The 17,298-nt window shown below is 40.0% G+C and overlaps 1 protein-coding gene across 2 annotated transcripts in view; it reads left to right on the top strand.

Annotated features, from left to right (window-relative positions):
* INO80D (INO80 complex subunit D) overlaps positions 1–17,298 on the top strand; it is a 99,941-nt gene that overhangs the window by 67,258 nt on the left and 15,385 nt on the right. For both annotated transcript variants that reach the window (XM_066346218.1, XM_066346217.1), the window contains exons 7-8: positions 5,064–5,173; positions 8,475–8,608. In XM_066346218.1, coding sequence (XP_066202315.1) covers positions 5,064–5,173; positions 8,475–8,608 — 244 coding nt within the window. The remainder of the gene's footprint in view (positions 1–5,063; positions 5,174–8,474; positions 8,609–17,298) is intronic.

The following is a 17,298-nucleotide window of genomic DNA, read 5'->3' as shown; positions in this document are numbered from 1 at the left end:
TAAACCCAAAGAAACAATGCCTAGAAATTTTGTATGTTATTTAAAAATAATATTTATAGTTTTTTTTACTATAAAAGTAGCATTTTACATTTTTTTACTTATTTAAAATTTTTCTTTGAAATGTATTTTCTGTTAATATCTACATTAACCCTCATGTGCTCAAATATTTTATTACATTGGGTTTTTGGGGGGAATCTCTTTTTTTTAAAGATTTTATTTATTGATTTTACAGATAGAGGAGAGGGGTACAGGAGCAAGAAGTATCAACTCATAGTTCCTTCACTTTAGTTGTGCATTGACTGCTTGCTGAATGTGGTTGATCGGGCAAGCCCAGGGTTTCAAACTGGTGGCTTCAGCATTCCAGGTCAATGCTTTATCCACTGCGCCACCACAGATCAGGCAACAGTTCCTGTTTATAGTGCAGATACATGGCTGATTGTGAAAAATTTGAAAAATATAGGAAAAAGGAGGAGGAAAATCTCCATAAATAATATCACTATTCATAAAACAGAAAGAGTACTGTGAACATTTTGATTCTGTTTTCTTCTAGTGTGTGTGTGTGTGTGTGTGTGTGTGAAATCTTCAGTGAGCCATGAATTTGTTGAAATCATGCCAAATTTTATTAGTCTCTGCTTTTTTTTTCATCTAACACTGAAATATAACCTTTTTTATAATATTCTTTAAAACATGACTTTTAATGATTTTGTAATATGAATGTCAGTTCTTACCCTTTTTTCATTTTTATTTATGTAATTAAGCAAAATTAATTCTGTACTATTTTGAGAGTTATGTGCCTCGTTTTTTCCTTTAAAAACGTATTATACCCATTCCCCTATGTTTTTTTAATTACTATAAGGTCTACCGGAAAGTTTGGTCTGTTTTTGGAATAAAACAAAATACAAATTTTTCTTACCGTCAGTAAACTTTATTAAATAATATAATTGCCATTATTATTAATGATTTCTTGCCAGCGTGAGGGCAATTTGTATATCCCATTTTTGAAAAATGTTTTATCTTTTGATGTGAAAAATTGAACCAGTGCTTGTTTGATATCTTCTTCATTTTTGAATTTTTTGCCCTTCAAAAAATTTGTAAGGACAAAAACAAGTGATAGTCGGAGGGTGCTAAGTCCGAGGAATATGGTGTATGCGACAGACATGCTTCTGTAGCATTTCTTCCTTGTTGAAATTCGTAAGAATTACAGTGGTGTAAATGAACTTTATCAGTAGCCACGGGTACACTATCGCTTCACACATAAGACTAATGTGAATCAACTTTGTTTTAGTTAATTTGCTACTTCAGTATGTATACATTAAGTGATAAAAATAGAGAGGCACACATGCGCCAAATAAACATGTGCTTACGTGTCGAAACTTGTGATAGAAACGGACAAAACTTTCCAGTAGACCTTATATTATTATTATTATTATTATTATTATTACTATTATTATTATTAAGTGAGAGGTAGGGAGGCAGAGAGACAGGCTCCCACATGCTCCCGGACCAGGATCCACCTGACAAGCCCCCTGTGGGGTGATGCTTTGTCCATTTGGGGCCCTTGCTCTGATGCTGGTCAACAGAGGTCTTTTAATGCCTGAGGTGAGGCCATGGAACCATCCTCAGTGCCTGGGGCCAATTTGCTCTACTGAGCCATGGCTGCAAGATGGGGGGAGAGAGAAAGAGAGAAGGAAGGAGAAGGAGTGGAGAAACAGATGGTCACTTCTGTGTGCCCTGACCAGAAATCGAATTGAACACGGGACTTCCACACGTCGCATGGATGTCCCCTATGTTCTTAAAAAGTTTTGAAAACATGCTTTAAAATGTTTACATAATACTTTATTGACTGAAAATATATACATTGGAAATATAGTGTTATCAATGAAGAAATTATGGTATATTACTGTTTTAGAGGTTTTTCTAGGTGATGAAAACTTAAATCACAATTACTTAAATTATGTACCTTTTGAAAGTACTAGCTTAATTGAATTAAAAAATTTTCAAAGTATCTTAACTAGGGAAATAATTTTCAAATTTAGAAGGCTCAGTTCTGCTGTATTATGTTTATTATTTCACACTTTTTACTTATTATATTTCCAAATGACTTTGACTATGTATAGTATGTAACATTTTAGGAGTTGTACATCTAAATATTAGCAGTGGTTATCTCTAGATAGCAAGATTATTGATAAATTAAAGAAAATTTATAGTCTATATATTCTAATTTTTCTGCAGGAGTCATAAGTCACTGGAGGGAAACAAGGTTTGAAACAAACAGAAAACTAAAAAAAACCCTTTGCTTTGTAACTATTGATTACATTTATTGCATACCTGTATATTTTTTGATATTTCACTTTAGTTTTGTGTATTTTGGTTTTCATTGTATTTCCTATAAGAGAGTATAACCTATTTTCTATTGCTTATCTCAGAAAGATACTATACCTTTAAGAGCTTTGTTGCTTTTGGCATGGTTAGAGTGGTTTGAAACTATGTATGTGTATCTAACATGCCTACATAATGACTGCACCTATAGTAGTTTTCCTTACTTGTAGAGCCCCCAGTCCTCTGTAGGGGCGATAGTATCTATTCTAGAACATCCTTTAGATCTTAGCTTACTTATTCAATCTTACTTTTCTCTGAGAAACTTTCCTCGATTCCCTTGAAAGTGTTAGGTCCCCTTATTATATCTGCTTATTTTGCTCTGTCCTCTGCTTTACAGTAGATTTTATAGTTATATTAATGTCTGTTTCTCAGGTAAGGCAGTAATTTTTTTTTTTCCACAGAGACAGAGAGAGTCAGAGAGAGGGATAGACAGGGACAGACAGACAGAAATGGAGAGATGAGAAGCATCAATCATCAGTTTTTCGTTGCGCATTGCGACACCTAAGTTGTTCATTGATTGCTTTCTCATATGTGCCTTGACCGCGGGCCTTCAGCAGACCGAGTAACCCCTTGCTCGAGCCAGCGACCTTGGGTCCAAGCTGGTGAGCTTTTGCTCAAACCAGATGAGCCCGCACTCAAGCTGGCGACCTTGGGGTCTCGAACCTGGGCCCTCGGCATCCCAGTCTGACGCTCTATGCACTGCGCCACCGCCTGGTCAGGCAATATTTTTGATGGCAGGAACAATGTACATTTTTTCTTAAATCTCCAGTGTTGATGAACAAATGAATAGAATTGAGCTACTGAAGAGACTCTGTTGTCTCTTTGTTGAAAGAATTTACTCAGTATGGCATAGGTTTTAAAATACTATCTAATGTCTATAACTGCTCTCAAGAGTATAATTTCAGTGGAAACCTAAGTTTTGCCCAGCATAAAACAATCTATATGTAGAGTATTGTATACACTTATTCTAGTATATTATGACTTTGTCAAAGATGTAAAGACTGTACTGTTTGGGACAATTTGGTATTTATGTAGAAAACTGTATTTATGTGATTTTATTTTTAACCTGGTAGAATCAACACTTTCCTTTTCAGAACATCTCCCAAACCACCTGTGGTGATAATTAAGTATTACATAACAAATACCACATGAACTCTACAGTTTTCAAATTTATTTGATATCATTTGGTTATGTCAGCCATGTTTAGTAAAATATGTATTGCCCAGTGCATCACTGATAATCATAGAATATTGTGCCACAGTCATTCCTTGGTGATTGTTAGCTTACTACTTTACGTTACATTTTAGGTTCACAAAAATCAGCTGTCAGTTGGATAATGCCTCTGTTTGATAGATTTGCTTTCAAACACTAGTTTCACAGAAGACATTTTGAAAGTTGCTGTTAAATATTTTAGAAATCTGTACTTTAATAGCTACCTGCTAATAGGTATACTGCTCACAAAAATTAGGGGATATTTTATTGCTTCATATTCATTTTGAAATATCCCCTAATTTTTGTGAGTAGTATATTTTTAAATATTATATATAGCTTGGTTGTAAACTGAGTAACATTAAAGTATTCTTTCTTATCTAATAACTTTGTCATATTTGTTGGTGAGTATGTGAAATAAGCCATTGAAATAGCTTAAAGTACGTAAACCCAAATCTAAATATCTTGTAGCTCACAAGCCTATAGAGAATGGTATTGTGTGAAACTTCATTGTTAATGAGGGATCCCATAGATCAGTGGTAGTCAACCTGGTCCCTCCCGCCCACTAGTGGGCATTCCAGCTTTCATGGTGGGTGGTAGCGGAGCAACCAAAGTATAAATAGAGAGATAGATTTAACTATAGTAAGTTGTTTTATAAAGATTTATTCTGCCGAATAGCGAAAATCCGACATAAAGTACTTGGTAAGTAATTATTATTATATGCTTTAACTTGCTGTAACTCTGCTTTATAAATTTTATAAAGTAAAGTTACTTCCCTACTTTATAAATCACCATTACTGTGGAACCGGTGGGCGGTTAGAAAATTTTACTAATAACCGAGATACAAAAGTGGGCAGTAGGCATAAAAAGGTTGACCACCCCTGCCATTGAGCATACAAAAGGGAAGCCTACATCATTGTTTTCATATTAAAAACGTTGAAATGTTTTGATAATTCTCCCTTTGTTTTATTGGGATTATTATGATAATAGAGTGACTAACAATCATTAACTGTTTACTATGTACCATACTATGCACTGTATTTAAGTGTTTTAGATGTAGCTTTTCTTCTCTCTTATCTCTACTTTTCAGGAGAGTAAGTTGAGACTTAAGCAATGCAAAGTAACTTGCCAAGGTCACACAGCTAGTAAGAGGTAGAGCTGATTTTCAGAACCAGGTTCTGAATCATCTAGTCTCGTATTCTTCATTACTTTGTCTCTTTGTGATGTAAAAGGAACCAAAATATGACTTTATTTTTTTAAAAAGCAGGCATAGTTGAAACTGATTACAATTTGTTTTGTCAGTAGATTGGGAAAACCGAGGAACTAGTCATTGTAACCCACATTTACCTTTTATTTAATGAATGTAGAGTGGTGAAATGTTGGTGTTACATTGTACTAACATAATGTTGAAAAATTGCCTTGGATTCTTAAAGTATTAATTTAAAATTAATTTTGTTTTTTTTTCCCTTTCTTAGCATAAGCCGGACCAAGGCGAGGGAGGTGGAACCAGCTGCTTGCAGTGGAATGGTAAAGGGCGAACAGTGCGCTAACAAAGCCCTTCCATTCACCAGACATTGTTTCCAACGTATCCTATGAACTAAATTAAGTGTGCATTCAAAAGCCTTGACTCATTCAGGGTTATGTATTTCATTCTTAAACCAACTGAATAACTTTTGAAATCATAACTATTTAATGTTTAAAATAATTTTTCTATAACCTCTAATTTCCATGTTGTCCTTTGAAATCATTTTATCTGCTTGTGTCATTGTGGTCCTTTATTTAAGAATCACATCACAGTAAGCAAAATTGGGAGCAACTAGCAGGTTCTTCCTGTGACTGTCAATTAAATTTTGTAAACAGAATTTCAATCCTTTTAAGGTTTCTAGATAGTTTGTAAGAAGCAACTCTAATACTCATTGATGGAAAAATCAAATCATATTATTCAAAAGCAGTTTATAGTCTTCTAAGAAAGTTATACAATTTTACAGTGTGTCTTTTATTTTTTTATTTTTCTGAAGTTGGAAACGGTGAGGCAGTCAGACAGACTTCCGCATGTGCCCAACCAGGATCCACCCGGCATGCCCACCAGGGGGTGATGCTGTGCCCATCTGGGTTGTTGCTCTGTTGCAACCAGAGCCATTCTAGCGCCTGAGGCAGAGGCCATAGAGCCATCCTCAGTGCCCGGGCCAACTTTGCTCCAGTGGAGCCTTGGCTGCGGGAGGGGAAGAGAGAGACAGAGAGGAAGGAGAAGGGGAAGGGTGGAGAAGCAGATGGGTGCTTCTCCTGTGTGCCCTGGCCGGGAATCGAACCTGGGACTCCTGCACGCCAGGCCGACGCTCTACCACTGAGCCAACTGGCCAGGGCCCAGTGTGTGTTTTACTGTGGGAATAATTGGCTATTTGTATGAAGTACAGTGCTGATTTGAAATGAATAAAAGATAAACATCAGCTAGGAAAGAAGATATCTTCAGACAGAAAATACTTGAGGAAAACTGCACTCACTTTTATTAACCATTTAAAATTGAGTAGCATTTTAAAAACTTACATAGTAACAAGTACTTACTGTACTATCTGACTTTTGCCCTTTTTTCTATCTTGGAGTTGTATTTTCACAGCTTTCCTAATAGCAGCTTCTGTATAATAAAAGCTTTACAAAGAGTTTAACTACAAAAGCAAGCATAAAGGAAAAACAGGAAGCCTGACCAGGCGGTGGCGCAGTGGATAGAGCATCAGACTTGGATGCGGAGGACCCAGGTTCGAGACCCCGAGGTCGCCAGCTTGAGTGCAGGCTCATCTGGTTTGAGCAGAGCTCACCAGCTTGGACCCAAGGTCGTTGGCTCCAGCAAGGGGTTCCTCAGTCTGCTGTAGCGCCATGGTCAAGGCACATATGAGAAAGCAATCAAGGAACAACTAAGGTGTCTCAACGAAAAACTAATGATTGATGCTTCTCATTTCTCTCTGTTCCTGTCTGTTCCTATCTATCCCTCTCTGACTCTCTGTCTCTGTAAATAAAAAACGGAAAAACAGGAAGATACTTCCTTAATAGATATGAAGTAAATTTTGAGGAAATATACTATAATAGTGGCTAAAAGTATGGAGACTTAAAAATGATGATGATGTAAAGCTGATGTTCCAGTTTTTTGGTGTTTTTTTTCTAATTTTTTTTATTGACTTCAGAGAGAGAGGAAGGGAGAGAGATACAAGAACATCAATTTTTTCCTATATGTACCCTGACTACGGATTAAACCGGCAACATCTGTGCTTCGTGGACAATACTCTAGCGCAGGGTTCCCCAAACTACGGCCCGCGGGCCGCATGCGACCCCCTAAGGCCATTTATCCCGCCCCCGCCACACTTCCGGAAGGGGCACCTCTTTCATTGGTGGTCAGTGAGAGGAGCATAGTTCCCATTGAAGTACTGGTCAGTTTGTTGATTTAAATTTACTTGTTCTTTATTTTAAATATTGTATTTGTTCCCGTTTTGTTTTTTTACTTTAAAATAAGATGTGTGCAGTGTGCATAGGGATTTGTTCATAGTTTTTTTTATAGTCTAGCCCTCCAATGGTCTGAGGGACAGTGAACTGGCCCCCCATGTAAAAAGTTTGGGGACCCCTACTGTAACGGTCCAATGTTGGCAAATTCATTAGTCAACAGAGCCAAATATCAACAGTACATAATTGAACTTTCTTTTGAGAGCCAAATTTTTTAAACTTAAACTATATAGGTAGGTACATTTCTTATTGAGGTAGCGCCTGCACTTGGGTATTTTGTGGAAGAGCCACACTCAAGGGGCCAAAGAGCCGCATGTGGCTTGCGAGCCACAGTTTGCTGACCAGGCCTCTAACCAATTGAGCCATCCATTCAGGGCTGATGTTCAGTTTTAATAGTACAGTTTTGATTTAAAAGTAATTTTTAATAGGTTACAAGTTTGAGTTTGGTGTTGGAAATGTAAAATTAAGAATCTAATTTTGGCCCTAGCCAGTTGGCTCAGTGGTAGGGCGTCGCCCAGTGTGTGGATATCCTGGGTTTGATTCCTGGTCAGGGCACACAGGAAAAGTGACCATCAGCTTCTTTACCCCTCCCCCTCTTCCTTCTCTCTCTTTCTCTTTCTTTCCTCCTGCAACCATGGCTTGGTTTGAACAAGTTGGCACCGGGTGCTGAGGATGGTTCCATGGCCTTGCCTCAGGCATTGAAATAGCTCAGTTGCTGAGCAATGAAACAGCAGCCTCAGATGGGCAGAGCATTGATTGCCCCATAGTGGGCTTGCCAGGTGGATCCTTGTTGGGGTGTATTCAGGAGTCTGTCTCTCTGCCTCCCCGCTTCTCACTTAGGAAAAAAAAAATCTAAATTTGAATAGATGAGTTTTCTTTTAATTACATCTTCATAATTTTATTCCGCTTTTTCTTTTTTTTTGCCAACTAATTGTGTTGTAATCTTCATTTAAAAGTTTTTTCAATTACCATATAGTTTACGTTAAATATGTATAGTATCATATTAAGTATTAGTTTCAGGTGTTTTTATTCTTGATGAGTATCATATGCAGAAGTTTTCCTTGAAAGAAAGTAGTTTTGTTTTGTTTTTTAAAGTATGATAGTGGAACTTTTAGGAGTTAATGTATTAGGAAGAAAATGACCCTGCTTCTCCAAATGACAAAAACCAGAATGACTGTAAGGGAGACTTTTATGTTTAGGAGCCCAGTAGCCAAAAACTCCTTCAGATGTATCTTCTGATAAATAATGATGATAAAATTATCATTGTTTTCCCATATCAGCCTTTATAGACAATCAAATTTATACTTACTAAACTCAAGGAAGGAAGGAAGAAAACTGTAGAGAAATAGAACAATTCAATAGTTTCAGAATGTTTTATTCCTAACTAACCCCCCCAGATATCCTCTTGAACCGCTCTCAGCAGCTCTTCTCAAGTTGCACGGCCAAGTTTGCAGACGGACAGCAGTGCTCTGTGCCTGTTTTTGACATCACACACCAGACACCTCTGTGTGAAGAACATGCCAAAAAAATGGTAAGTTCAGATTTCACCTTCTGCAGCAGAGGCCTTCAGACTTTTGATAGCTGTCCATAGCAGGAAGTGTTTTGTGACTTAGTATGAATTATGTATGTGTATAAATTACTGAAACAACTTTTATGAAACAATACTTTTAGGACCTGATTTTTTAGTACCTGATATTTTCTAGTCGGCTCTATTTTACTTAAAAAAAAAAAAAAAGAAGCTGGGCATGACCATTGAATTAATTTCATATCCTCATTTATAAATAACAACAACACTGTATTTAGTAGTTATGGTTTTTTTGTTTATTATCCTTAAGCATAAGGATACCTCTCTTCTCCTTAAGTTACATTTTCTTATACATAGCAGATTTCCCAAGCTCCTTTTTGCTCTACTGCTCTAGGTTTTTCTTGTTATATATATAGTTCTGTGAATGTCTGGGATAATTGGTAAAATTCTGGCCAGAAGCCAAATCTCTCTGTAATTCTACTGAACTTAATCATTACTTTTGTTAATGTTAGTATCATAGGCCCTAATTAATTCAGAATAATTTAGAGAGACAAGTCTGAATTAGTGAACTATCTGAATTATATAATTATTTAAAATAAATGCATTTTTATTGTTTTCACCCATCAGACACTTACTGAGTTTTTCTGCTGTTGCAAGGTATTGTGTAAGGTATATGTACTAAAAAGCTGAGTGTGACAGCTCCTGCCCACTGTAAGCATCTTACAGTTTTCAGGGCTGTATCTATCAGGGTAACTGAATGGCCAGGACTTAATACATGAATGGTCAGGACTTAATATCTAAGGTTGAGATCCTGGTGTTGCCACTGATCTCAGTTTCCACATATTTAGTTCACTGGCTTCTTCTCTACCAAGAACTCTTTTGTTTCTTAATTTCTTTATGGATCATATATTTTGAAATTTTGTATACTAAACTTCGTATATACTGTTGAATAGTAGTTTTCTCATTTTAATTTAAGAACATTTAAAATTTAGACATTTTTGTCAGCTCCTTCAGGCTTTATCATGATCAAGGAATGGTTCCTATGTTTTTGAACATTGACATAAATGATCTGGTTGTATATTTTGATTTTAAAGTTACACTGTTCAGCATACTTCTCATAAGACTAGGAAAATATTGTTAAATAAGGGGGCTATACTTGCGGATCAGCTTTATTGACTTAGTAAGAATGAGTTTTTGATTAGTATAACAACAGTGATTATATGAATGCCTTTTTATTTTTATTTTTTTATTTTTATTTTATTTTTATAAATAAATTTTTATTTTAATGGGGTGACATCAATAAATCAGGGTACATACATTCAAAGAAAACATTTCCAGGTTATCTTGTCATTTAGTTCTGTTGCATACCCATCACCCGAAGAGAGATCGTCCTCCGCCACCCTCCATCCAGTTCTCTCTGTACCCCTCCCCCTCCCCCTCTCCCTCCTTCCCTCCCCCCACCCCCCGTAACCACCACACTCCTGTCCATGCCTCTTAGTCTCGCTTTTATGTCCCACCAATGTATGGAATCCTGCAGTTCCTGTTTTTTTCTGATTTGCTTATTTCACCCCGCACAATGCTACCAAGACTCCACCATTCCGCTGTAAGTGAACCGATGTCATCATTTCTCCTAGCTGAATAGTATACCATGGTGTATATGTGCCCCATCTTCTTCATCCAGTCCTCTATTTTTTTTTTACAGTGATTAAAAACCTTTAAGCAAACTCTTGGCCAATACAGCAAGAATCCATAAAAGAGTAGTGTCCTTAACATGTTTACCAAGTCCAAGTTGGCCCCATCACCATGCCAAATCCCTGAAAAATGCAACCCAACCACAGTTCAGTCTGTTAGGAGCTGTCACAGGGAGCAGGAGTCCAGGAAAGTTCCCCACAGGAAAAGTCCGCATGGCACTGGAATTGTTGTCACCATTCTATACTTTGCAGCTCATGTCCAAGTCCCAATGACCGCTGCTTCTAGCTAGTAATGATTCAGGTAAACTGGAAAAAGCCATTTGCAGCATGCATGGATATGGAGCTTCTGTTCTCCTCTGCCTGGAGAGTTGAGACCAGGTTGCTTTTCCCTGGAGCTCTGTGACTGTGGCATGGTAAAGAGAACCTTGGGATACACTAAGCTGGGTGGCAAAGGTAAATTCATAATACAAGTTGGCAAAAGGAGGAAAGAGAGCTCTAAATTAGGAGTAGGTCCCAGCCTGAAATATGAGTGGGGCATTGATGTAGGAGGGATAAAGGAAACACTATATATATTAAGCAAAGTAGCAGAAAATAGGACTATCAACACCCACAACAGAGATCTTTGAGGAAAGAATAAAAAACCTGACTATTCAGGCAAAACATAGTTAAGTGGCCCTTGTGCAAATGAGATCAGTTTACCTGTTTCTTGGAAGAAATACCCTAGGCTTGTCCACAGTGTCATAGATGGGGCCTACGGCCCTGGGCACCTTCAGCCTTCAGTGGCAAACCCCGGCTTTCTGGGCAAGGTTAGGTCATAGGTGGCTGGAGCAGGGCTGGAAGAGACTGAACCCTCCCTTAGAGGAGTGAGGGGGAAGCCCACCTTCCAGTGTCCCTGTTTCCTCACAGCAGAGGTGTGTAAACCTGGCAGGCTTTAGCTCAATGACCTTCCTTTCCACTATTGAAGCAGGACCCAGATGGCATCCTATGAGACCCCTTTGGGGCGTTGGAGCCTTTAAGGGTGTATCCTAAAAGCTGGTAGTTCCCTTGATCTCTATTGGGCTTTTTCTGCCTCTAGGTATCTTAAAAGCCATTCTCAGAAGATCTCGCTGAGGGGTTTGAGGATCCCCATCCGCCTATATAAATCTTTTCCATATATCTGGAGCTATTTGGAAAAAGACAAAACAGTGTTATTATTGTAGCTAGATCTAATAAAGAAGGTAGTAGTTTGCAGGCGAAAAAGATTTGGTGTCTCCTGTTCATCAGCATTCAAAAGAAATGTAATTTTTTTTTTTTTTTAAGTAAAAAGCATGATATGGTAGACCCGTCGGAGTCATTGGCTTGGTGCACAGGATTCCCGGGTTCGATTCCTGGCCAGAGCATACAGGAGAAGCGCCCATCTACCTCTCCACCCCTCCCCCTCTCCTTCCTCTTCATCTCTCTCCTCCCGCCTGCAGCCAAGGTTCCACCGGAGCAAAGCCACTCCGGGCACTAAGGATGGCCCCATGGCCTCCGCCCCAGTCACTAGAATGGCTCCGGTTGTAACAGAGCAACACCCCAGATAGGCAGAGCATTCCCCCCTGGTAGGCATGCCAGGTGGATCCCAGTCAGGCGCATGCATGAGTCTGTCTGACTGCCTCCCCATCTCCATCCTCAGAAAAATACAAAAAAATAAATAAAAGAAAAAATACTACCAAAAAAAAGGGGGGGGGGGCATTCCCTTGTGCTAAAAGCTCCAGGGAGCATGGAGTGAGCTTGAGTATGTCCTATGAAACATGGAGCTCTATGTTGACATATAAGTCTTTGAAGAAGGAGGAACTGCTGAAAGAGTTTATCAGCATTTGTCCCTAAGACAGCAGTCTTTATAGTGGAAACACCATACGTAAATATTTGCTGTCTGTCTATAGATTAAGGGGGGAATATGGCAAATGCTGAAAAGCCATGATCTTTGTGCCCCTCCCCTCCCCCAACCCCCTCCCTCTCCTCTCCCCACCCTGTAACCCCAACACTGTTGTTCATGTCTCTGAGTCTCATCTTTATGTCCCACCTATGTATGGAATCATATAGTTCTTAGTTTTTTCTGATTTACTTCTTTCACTCAGTATAATGTTATTAAGGCCCATCCATGTTGTTGTAAAAGATCCTATGTCATCATTTCTTATGGCTGAGTAGTATTCCATAGTATATATATACCAAAGCTTTTTTTTTTTTTTTTTTTTGTTTTGTTTTGTTTTTTTTCATTTTTCTGAAGCTGGAAACAGGGAGAGACAGTCAGACAGACTCCCGCATGCGCCCGACCGGGGATCCACCCGGCACGCCCACCAGGGGGCGACGCTCTGCCCACCAGGGGGCGATGCTCTGCCCATCCTGGGCGTCGCCATGTTGCGACCAGAGCCACTCTAGCGCCTGAGGCAGAGGCCACAGAGCCATGCCCAGCGCCCGGGCCATCTTTGCTCCAATGGAGCCTTGGCTGCAGGAGGGGAAGAGAGAGACAGAGAGGAAAGCGCGGCGGAGGGGTGGAGAAGCAAATGGGCGCTTCTCCTGTGTGCCCTGGCCGGGAATCGAACCCGGGTCCTCCGCACGCTAGGCCGACGCTCTACCACTGAGCCAACCGGCCAGGGCACCAAAGCTTTTTAATCCACTCGTCCTCTGATGGACACTTGGGCTGTTTCCAGATCTTTGCTATTGTGAACAATGCTGCCATAAACATGGGGGTGCATTTCTTCTTTTCAAACAGTGCTATGGTGTTCTTGGGGTATATTATGAATGCCTTTTTAAAATTATTATTATTGAGAGATAGGGAGGCAGAGAGACAGATTCTCCCATATGCCCTGACTGAGATCCACTCATCAACCCCCATCTGAGGCCATACTTGAACCAAGCTATTTTTAGCTCCTAAGTCCTAAATTCCATAAGGCCATCTGTAGCATCCAGGGCCAACTTGCTCGAACCAATTGAGCCATGGCTGTGGGAGAGGAAGAGAGAGAGAGAGAGAGAAGGGGAAAGGGAGGGATGGAGAAACAGATGGTTGCTTCTCCTGTGTGTCCTGACCAGGAATGGAACCGGGGACTTCCACACACCGGCTGACACTCTGCCACTGAGCCAGCCGACCAGGGCATTATGTGAATACTTTTAAAGAAATTGAAAGCAGTTTATTTTTTCCATATGATTAAATATTCCTGCTTAGGCAAATTCAGGTAAGCAAACATAAGGTTCAATTAGTAAAATAAAATTAGTCATAAAATATTTTATATAATATAAATGAAATGTTAACCAGGGTTTTTAAAGGTATTTACAAAGTTTTGAAAATGGTGTTTTTTCTGAATGCAGTTATGGAATCTGCACTAGTTTGAGCTATTTTTAAGTTATAAATTACATAAGCATATAATAAACACTTGAACCCCATCAGCCTCCTACTGTGAGCGACTTACACTGAGTAACAAAAAATGTTAGTAGCCTGACCTGTGGTGGCGCAGTGGATAAAGCGTCGACCTGGAAATGCTGAGGTCGCCGGTTCGAAACCCTGGGCTTGCCTGGTCAAGGCACATATGGGAGTTGATGCTTCCACCTCCTCCCCCCCTTCTCTCTCTGTCTCTCCTCTCTCTCTGTCTCTCCCTCTCCTCTCTAAAATGAATACCCCCCCCCCCAAAAAAAAACCCAAAAAATGTTAGTATATGTGAATCTCTCGGCTCTTTCTTGCTGTTTATCTTGAATCCAAACATGTTTTATCAACTTTAGTGCCACCATCTATCCTTAGCTACCATCATCTTTGCCTGGATTACTGTAATAGTCTCCTAATTGGTCTCCTTTTCTGCCATCCCCATCCTGATGCCTCATACCCGCTGCCCTGCCCCCCAGATATATCATTCACATAGCCGCCAGAGAGGGTAGTGTGTATATATTCCACTTTCTTTAATTTACATGCATTAAAATTTACTCTTTTTGATGTACAGTTGTATGAGTTTTGACAAAGGATATAATCTTATAACCACTACCATAATCAAGATATAGAACAGTTCTATCACCCCTCGAAATTCTCTTGTTCTACCCCATTGTAGTCAAACCTTTTCTCTCTTTTCACTGATCTATTTCTGTTCCTATAATTTTACATTTTCCAGAATGTCATAAATGGAGCCATACGGTTGGTGGTAGCCTTTAGAGAGCGGAACATTGATCTGATCATTTTAGTCCTCTGATCGAGGCCTTCCAGGGGCTTTCCATCACATTGAGAAGAACATCTGGAGTTCTTACCGTGCCCTGTAAGCCACTGGCCCCTCCAGAGCCTCCCGCTTCATCTTATCCCCTCTCCTCACCTCCAGAGTTCCAGCAACTTGGCTTCTTGCTGTTTCTGGAACACTCTTAAGTATAGTGTATTCTACCTCAGGAGCTTTGCACTTGCTTTTCTCCTTTTCTAGAATGCTCTTCTCCCAGATTTATAATGCATCACTTTTTCATCTCATTCAGGATTCTAGTCACATGTCACTTCATCAAAGAAGTCTTCTGCCTCCCCTGTATCCTGCCACTTTTTATCCTTATACTTTACTTTATTTTTTCCCTAACATTTTTTAAAATCTACCTAATATTATATTATTTATTAATTAGTTTATCATCTGTATCTCACTACTAAAATAGAAATGTCAGAAAGGCAGATACATTCTTTTGTTCATTGCTGTATCACCAGGGCTTAGAACAAGGGTGCTTCTTAAGTAACTGTTGAATAAACTAACGGTTAGGCACATAGCTGGGAGGGGTTGAACTTCAGACAGAACTGGACTTGGTCACTGAATAGGACAGTCCTGGTCGAAGAGGCTCATGCTGCAGGAAGTCCAGGCTGGCTGACAGACATGGTATGCGTAAGGTCTGAGACCCTATCACAGATGAGAAGTTAGCGCATGCATTGTTCTGGCATATAAGTAGGAAACCGTGAAAAACTTGGGCATGAATAGTTAGCGGGTAAATGAAAGTCATCATTAGGAACTCCTCTAGGATCTAGAAGCTCTAGCTCTCTGGAGGAGCTAAGCAAGGGACTACCAAGAGCGAGGCGGAGCCTTAGTTGTGGGTAGTTATGTGAGGAGTACTTGGCACATTACCAAAAATGTGGCTGGGTTATGACCATAAGCTTAGGAGAATAAAACAAGCCTAGAAGCAGAACCGTGTGACACTGGGTATTTTACAGGTAGGACTTGTGTGTCTTGGACTGCAGATTCCCTCTGCATAAGAGCCATACTGGCCTTAGAGCAGGGATTCCCAAACTACGGCCCACAGGCCGCATGCAGCCCCCTGAGGCCATTTATCCTGCCCCGCCACACTTCCGGAGGGGCACCTCTTTCATTGGTGGTCAGTGAGAGGAGCATAGTTCCCATTGAAATACTGCTCAGTTTGTTGATTTAAATTTACTTGTTCTTTATTTTAAATATTGTATTCCCGTTTTGTTTTTTTACTTTAAAATAAGATGTGTGCAGTGTGCATAGGGATTTGTTCATAGTGTTTCCCCCCCCCCTTTTTTTTTTTTTAATTTTTCTGAAGCTGGAAACGGGGAGAGACAGTCAGACTCCCACATGAGCCCGACCGGGATCCACCCGGCACACCCACCAGGGGCTACGCTCTGCCCACCAGGGGGCGATGCTCTGCCCCTCCGGGGCGTTGCTCTGCCGGGACCAGAGCCACTCTAGCGCCTGGGGCAGAGGCCAAGGAGCCATCCCCAGTGCCCGGGCCATCTTTGCTCCAATGGAACCTTGGCTGCAGGAGGGGAAGAGAGAGACAGAGAGGAAGGAGGGGGGGGTGGAGAAGCAAATGGGCGCTTCTCCTATGTGCCCTGGCCAGGAATCGAACCTGGGTCCCCCGCACGCCAGGCCGGTGCTCTACCGCTGAGCCAACCGGCCAGGGCCATAGTGGGTTTTTTTTTATAGTCCAGCCCTCCAATGGTCTGAGGGACAGTGAACTGGCCCCCTGTGTAAAAAAGTTTGGGGACCCCTGCCTTAGAGGGAAGGCCTATAAGGGTGCCTCCCACCCTGGTGGTTACTGCTAGTTGCTCATTCATTGTTTGCTGAATTAAATAATGGGCATAATAAAAGAAGGCCTTCAGTGTTGAGCCAAAAGAACTAGAATGAGCTATAGAAACACCTTTTTTGTTGTTTTATAAATTTGTGCATTTTGACTTGAGCCTGTAATAGTGTTTAGATTCAAGTATTTGGCTGGGATTAAACTTCTCTTAAGTTTCCTGAATTTATGCTTTAATTATTTTTTGTTTTGAATTTGTTTGATGCTAGTAGTACTTATTAGTCTTTAAATATTATTTTCTACTCTCTTTTTATGTACTGAGTTATGTTATTATCGAGTTCATCAAATCCATGGTGACATCAATTTGTAAAAACACTTTTGTTTTATATACCACCAAGAAAGAGAAAATGCCGCACAGAGCATTTCTTATCACTTACAGGTTTTGTTTTCTACTTCCTGAAATAGCTGCTTTAGACTTTGTTAGGCATAGATTTTTACCTCCTGTATCGTTCCTGCTTTTGGCTGAATTACTTGACCTGTGAAAGGTAGTATTTTCTACCCACATCAACTGTAACATTGCTTTGTCTCCTTTTGGTTATTTTCCTTTCTCATTGGGGTTTTTCTTTGCAAAAAAAAAAAAAAAAGGAATTGTGGTCAGTCCTTCAGTGTCGAGTGTTTGCTTCACTAATAACAATCCTATACCCTGCTGCTCTTTGTATTTTTCTGCATGCACAACATTTCATCTACAGGTAAAACCAACACTGCACACATGTTAATTCAAACGATGACAGTATGAAGATCTGTGACCAACGCTGAGCATGTGTGTAGGCGATGCCAACTAGAATGACCCTCCCCTGGCTGACAGCAGTTATAAGATGGCACTATTGTAAAATGCTCCCCAATTGCAGTGGTATCGACATGTGCACATTGAAATATGGTCTTGACATTTAAGGGTGCTAGCTGAAAAAAGCTAGTTACTTTGTCAGTTTATGGGTCTCCTTCCTTTGC

Source organism: Saccopteryx leptura, chromosome 7, assembly GCF_036850995.1.
Source record: "Saccopteryx leptura isolate mSacLep1 chromosome 7, mSacLep1_pri_phased_curated, whole genome shotgun sequence".
Lineage (NCBI taxonomy): Eukaryota > Metazoa > Chordata > Mammalia > Chiroptera > Emballonuridae > Saccopteryx > Saccopteryx leptura.
This window is presented reverse-complemented; position numbering and strand designations above follow the sequence as displayed.